A 6,098-nucleotide genomic window follows, 5' to 3' on the forward strand; every position below is an offset into this window, starting at 1 on the left:
ATCGCCCACGCCCGGGTGACCATAGAGTACCGCAGGCTGGCAGAAAGGCCAGAACCCCGAGCCGCTCCGTCTCCGCTTCCGGCAGCACCTCGTTGCTCCGGGAGCGGCTGGTGCCGCGTACGCAGTTTCCATGGGGACTGAAGATGGCGGCGGCAGGTGAGATTCCGGAGGTGTGTGTGAGTCGCTGGCCCTTCTCCCTTCAGTACCCCCTGCCCTCTGCTGTACCAGAGCTCGACCTCAATCCTCCATCCTTGAATGTTAGGGACGTCGCCCCTCCCTTGCCCAAAGCGGGGTTTCGCAGCCCCGCCCACCCTGGGTGCCTCAAGGTCTCAAACATCCCCAAATCCTTGGCTGGGCCTGTTCGAGGCTGGCATCGAATGGGCCAGTGCTGGTTTCTGTGCCCCAGTTTTCTCTCCCAGACAGTGACGGGGTTGGTTGGATCTTTGAGGACCCTTTCAGCTGTGATGTCCTCTGAGTTACCGCTTGACTTTCACCCCCGAAGTCGAAAGAGTCGAGTTTGACGGTGTTTCCTGGGAAAGAAGGGGAGTGAAGGAAGCCTCCTTCGCGCCCACCCCCTCACCCCCGCCACCTCATTATCAGCAATCAGAAGTGTCCCCCAAGTGGCCGGTCCCACTAGCTGCGACCTCGTGTTTGCTCCAAGTTAGACACCGAACAAGGAACAGAGATTGAGCCGCCCTCCCGCACATCCCACTTCTGTATGCTCATCTTTTCAGGTAAAAGGTTGTCCTCAACCCCCCTGGAAATCCTGTTCTTTCTAAACGGGTGGTATTACGCTACCTATTTCCTGCTGGAGCTCTTCATATTTCTATATAAAGGTAAGGCTTGGGGCTTGACGACCCCTGCCCCAACATTCCTTCCCCACTTCAGCCCAGAGCCAGCTCCCACCGAGAACCTTCTTATTTTTCCTTCTTTTCTGCCCTCTGCAGTTCTTTTTCACTGCGAGGCAGAAGTCTCTTCATCAGGTGGCTTCTTTGAGAATGATTCTGTAGGAAGCTCCTCAGCAAGAATTTCTTGTGTTCAGGAAATGCAAGCTTCTCCATCCTGACTCTTCCTCCATCACTTCTCTTTGCTGAACCCCACGTTAAGCCCATTGGTGACACTCAGAAACTCTTTAGTGTCCTGGGTACCCATGTACATCCAATCATTTTGAAGAGTGGAGTCCCCACAGACTTTTGGAGTTTGGAGTAAAATGTCATAATAATGAGCCTGCCTCTCACAGACGTACTTGCACTATGAGTGAATGTATCCTGCAGCTATAGTAATACTCTCATCTCACTAACTAGTTCATGGAAAGCTGAGACTGATGGCCTCTTTATTCCCAAGTGTGGCAGTTCTCGAGGGTGCTGTTGTATGTTGTTTGCAAACTCTCGCTTTTGTATTGGCAGGTCTCCTGCTACCATATCCAACGGCCAACCTAGTACTGGATGTGGTGATGCTCCTCCTTTATCTTGGAATTGAAGTCATTCGACTGTTTTTTGGTGAGTGTTGTCCAGAGAGCATTTCCATTCCTTATGAGATGAGTTGGTATCTGTAACTTGATTAACAAGAAAAGTACATAATCTAGGTTCACTATCAGAGATTGGATCTGCTGGTATATCCCATTACTCACTCTCTTAAGTTTCAAGTTACTGCTTCATATTTTGGGTCAAGATTTACCTGATTGTTGCCTTGTAGTGCTAGAGGTGGGCCGTAGCTTAGGATATTAGAGGATTCCTTCCCAATTGCCTCACTGCTACAAGAGTGCATAGTTCCTCCCACTGGTTTGCTGGGAGAATAGATTCAGTTGCAACTCCATGTCCAGGGCTAGCCGTGGATGCCTGCACAAATCAGCACTAACATTCCTTCTACTTCTCTGACATCTCTGTACGATGAGTTCTATAACTGCTGAAATACAGAGCAAATGCCTTATTAGTTAGAATATCTCATCCCTGAAAACAGTGTTAAAGCACAAACTGAGGAAAAATATACTTGCAACACATTTAAGAAAGTATAAAGAAGGCTCACATAAATCACTAAGGAAAAGACAAAGTAATTTTAAAAATTGGTAAGGGATACTAATAGGCAGGTCATATAAAAATAATTACAGAGAACCAGTAAACTTGACAAGATGCCCAAACTCACTAATAAAAAGCAAATTGTGGCTGGGCATCGTGGCTCACACCTGTAATCCTAACACTTTGGGAGACTGAGCGGGAGAATCACTTGAGGCTAGAAGTTCGAGGCCAGCCTGAACAAGAGTGAGGCCCCGTCTTTTATTTTTTTATTTTTATTTTTGGAGACAGAGTCTCGCTCTGTTGCCTAGGCTAGAGTGAGTGCCATGGCGTCAGCCTAGCTCACAGCAACCTCAAATACCTGGGCTCAAGCAATCCTTCTGCCTCAGCCTCCCAAGTAGCTGGGACTACAGCCATGTGCTACCATGCCCGGCTAATTTTTTCTATATATATTTTTAGTTGGCCAGATAATTTCTTTCTATTTTTAGTAGAGATGGGGTCTCGCTCTTGCTGAGGCTGGTCTCGAACTCCTGAGCTCCAGCGATCCACCGGCCTCGGCCTCCCAGAGTGCTAGGATTACAGGTGTGAGCCACCGCACCTGGCCAGACCCTGTCTTTTAAGTAACAAAAAAAAAAAAAAAAAGCAAATTGAAACAACAAGGTAACATTTTTCACCTATCAGATTTGCAAAGATAAAAATATTTACAATTCTGCACAGGAGCACACAAGGAAAAATTAAAAAAAAAAATTTATAATACCCAGTATTAGAGAGAGTGTGGGGAACAGGTTATTTATATACTTCTGTGGAAATATGAATTAGTACAACCTTTTTGGTAATAGTTATTACCATGTAAATTTTTTTTTTTAAGGCAAGCATGAAAATGAGGTTTATTGAGGAGAGAAAGCTAGGATTATAGGGCAAGAGCAAGATATAGGTTTACAGAGCATGACACATATACCACAGACGACAACTAGACCCATTGTCACAGCAAAGGGTGAGCAAAAGGAAGGCAGGAAAAAAAAAAGCAGCATGTAAAATTTTTACTTTTAGCCCTAACAATTTCACTTCTAAAACTGGATTAAAAAATCATGTACGTCTACAGATATGCAAAGATAGCTATATGAAGATATTATCACCACAAGTTTTATAATATCAAAATACTAGAAACAACTTAAACAGCTATATTATACAGGGTTAAATAAATTATGGTATTGATCCAATGGAGTCTACATAACCATTAAAAATGAATTAAGGTAGTTATATGTTTGGAATAATGTAGGAAAAAATAAGTTGCAAAACAGTATATAGAATACGATTCTATTTTTATAATAAACAGTAATATGTGAGCATACACATACAAAAATCTGAAACAATATATATCATTCAGTAATAATAATAGCAATCTTCAGAGGGTGGGGACATGGAGGCCTTTTACTTTCTATATTCTCTAAAATCATTTTCTATATTGAAAAGTTATCAATGATTATATATTATTTTTATAATTAGAATTTTTTTTTTTTTCCTAACTAAAGATCCCTTTGTCCTTTGAGTAGGAGCCAGGCTGGAAGCAGGACCTCTGGAGTAAATGACTCCAGTCTTATAACTTTCCCAAAGCCTCAAAGTTTTGTACAGTGGGGCCTCACTTACACATCTGCACATCCCCATTCAGTATCATTTTTCTCTGCCTCACCCATCACATCTCACCCACCTTTGCCCTGAGGCCAGAGAAAGCAGACCACTTGGAGGTGACTCCATGGGCTGTGTCTGACAGGTACAAAGGGAAACCTCTGCCAGCAAAAGATGTCACTTGGTATTAGCGTGGCTTTGACCTTCCCATCTGCCATGATGGCCTCCTATTACCTGCTGCTGCAGACCTACGTGCTCCGCCTGGAAGCCATCATGAACAGCATCTTGCTCTTCTTCTGTGGCTCAGAGCTGCTCCTTCAGGTGCTCACCCTGGCCGCTTTCTCCAGGTACTGCTGCTGAGGGACCATTTCCCATCACCAGAGGGTTGGGTTCCCATCCCAGGGAGGGATTCATTGTTCTTCTGAGGCTGAGGGATCTAGAAACCTTTTTTCTAGAGGGGGAAAGGAGTGTCTATGGGACTGCCTTTTCCGTTTAGGGTAGGTAGAAAATTTCCCACTTAGGGAAGATATTCTCCTTGTTCTTTGGGGCCAAGAGGTTTGGAATATAGAAGGGTCCAGGCCAGCTGCTCTTGTTCACTGGTCTTTTAACATTTTCTTTCTTTCTTTCTGCCGTCAGTACGGACAGGATCTGAAGTACAGAAATTTCAACCAGCAGCCCATCAGGCTGAGACCACACATACTTCTGGTACTTTAGTCACACCAGTGAGAACTGGTGGGTCAAGTTGTCCTGGGAAAGGTTGTGCAGCACAGACATTTGGGTAACCAACCCAGCATAAGGCCAGTGGGCACCATCTTCTAAACCAGGACCATCAGCCCAAGAGACTCTTCCACACTCCAGTATAGGGAGGGGCACGGCTATCCCCATCCTGGCCCTTCTCAGAACCAATTCCCTGCTGACCTCAAGTTCACCTCTTTGATCATCGTGGCCAGAGCGTCTTGTGTGGACCATCTAGGCTCCTTGGGCTTCCAGCAGGACTTGAGCCACACGCCCCCTGTACGTGCTGTGCCATACCTGTCCTGCATGAGCACGGAGAGCCTCATGTTGGTGGGCTCCCACAGCGATGCAAAAGCCTCTCACCGCATTCCTCAAGGAGACTGAGCTCCAGAACTTTTTTAGTAGCTCATAGTGTTATTTTTCTATTCTCATCATGAAACAAACGTTATTTTATAATAAATATGTATTTTCTGTTGTGGGGGTTGCAGCCTTTTCCTTATGGCACCTGTCCCTCAAATTTCATCCACTTTAAGAGAGGGTAAAGACTGTCCCAGCGGATTATTCTTAGGCCGTGCTTAGTGTTCATCGTGGACACAAAGGCCGAGATGACCGATGATTTTCTTCCCCAAGCTGCACCCTGAATTAGTCCCTAAAGGCATCACTGTGCTCTTTTATCTTCTTCAGGTCTGTCATCCTACAAAAGATTGCTTATGTGCCCCACTTACGCCCCAAAGTCAGCATCTTGTCTCATTCCTCTTACAGATAATTGTCAGTTCCTTTCTAGGGTGGGTTATGTGTAACTGGAAGAAGCATATTCTAAACTTACCAAAATTTTGATTATTTTGGTCATTTATTTTAAAATTTTGAGTTAACATAAAAGGAACACATACTTTTTTTTTTTTTTTTTTTAAGCTGAGGACTGTCACTTTAGGTGAGTGTATCAGTTCTTTCTCCAAGTAACCATCTTTAAAATTGTTCCTCACCTTCCTTGGTATTGGCCATGTTTTTTAGCCCCAAGAAGCCACCAGGAGCCATGAAAGAATCCACTTTAGGAAACCTTGAGACCCTTTTGTCTGCTTTCAGATGAACCCTAGAATATCTGCTCTTACTCAGAGTAAAAAGTAACTGACCATTAAGTATTCTATGCTGGTTTTTAACTTGGCTTATCTCTTGTGATCAGGCTCATTCTCATCCTGTGAGGGCCTCCACTGTCCAAAGCACTGATGCTCTTCTTGTTTTCTATCCCTCTGTGCCCTTGCCTCCCAGCTCCCCTTGAGATCTACCAAAAAACTGTAGTAGACAGGTCTAATCAACTATGAAATTGTAACAAAAAGTCCAATAGGAACTGCCCTTATTTTTCAATCACAAATCCCACTGATACAGATTTTTGCTGCTTCCCTCACTGCTGCTTTGAAGAAATCGCTGGCATCAAACTGGGGAGGAGCCCATGCTCTATGGCCCTCCTTTCATTCAGAGGTTCAGTGGTTAAGGTACGCTTCCAGCAACACAGATAAATGAATGGAAGGCTCAGCTGGATGTTTAGAGGTGGCTTATAAAATCTACATGTTAGAATTCAAAGGGACTTACATTAGCAATCAACTAAGTCTAATCCCCCACTTTGCAGGCTTAGAGGTAAGGAAGTAACGTAGCCAGCACCACACAACTGGTTATTAACAGGTGGCACTAGAAGCCTTGCCTTAGGAGTCTCCGTCTCGATCAAGTAAA

The 6,098-nt window shown here is 44.5% G+C and overlaps 1 protein-coding gene across 7 annotated transcripts; it reads left to right on the top strand.

Moving 5' to 3' along the window:
- The first annotated feature begins 78 nt into the window (after positions 1 to 78).
- TMEM216 (transmembrane protein 216) lies at positions 79 to 4,849 on the top strand. Of its 7 annotated transcripts, none has more exons than XM_045555816.1 (5): positions 79 to 156; positions 735 to 836; positions 1,407 to 1,499; positions 3,784 to 3,985; positions 4,275 to 4,849. In XM_045555816.1, exons 1-5 carry the CDS (start codon positions 144 to 146, stop codon positions 4,288 to 4,290), a joined length of 426 nt encoding a protein of 141 aa, XP_045411772.1. In that variant the 5' UTR covers positions 79 to 143; the 3' UTR covers positions 4,291 to 4,849. The 7 variants fall into 7 exon arrangements, with proteins under 7 accessions (XP_045411772.1, XP_045411775.1, XP_045411776.1 ...); XM_045555820.1 differs by having other exon boundaries at positions 132 to 170; positions 735 to 1,257; XM_045555819.1 differs by lacking the exon at positions 735 to 836 and having other exon boundaries at positions 128 to 156.
- The last annotated feature ends 1,249 nt before the right edge of the window (positions 4,850 to 6,098 follow it).

Source organism: Lemur catta, chromosome 7, assembly GCF_020740605.2.
Source record: "Lemur catta isolate mLemCat1 chromosome 7, mLemCat1.pri, whole genome shotgun sequence".
NCBI classification, from domain to species: domain Eukaryota; kingdom Metazoa; phylum Chordata; class Mammalia; order Primates; family Lemuridae; genus Lemur; species Lemur catta.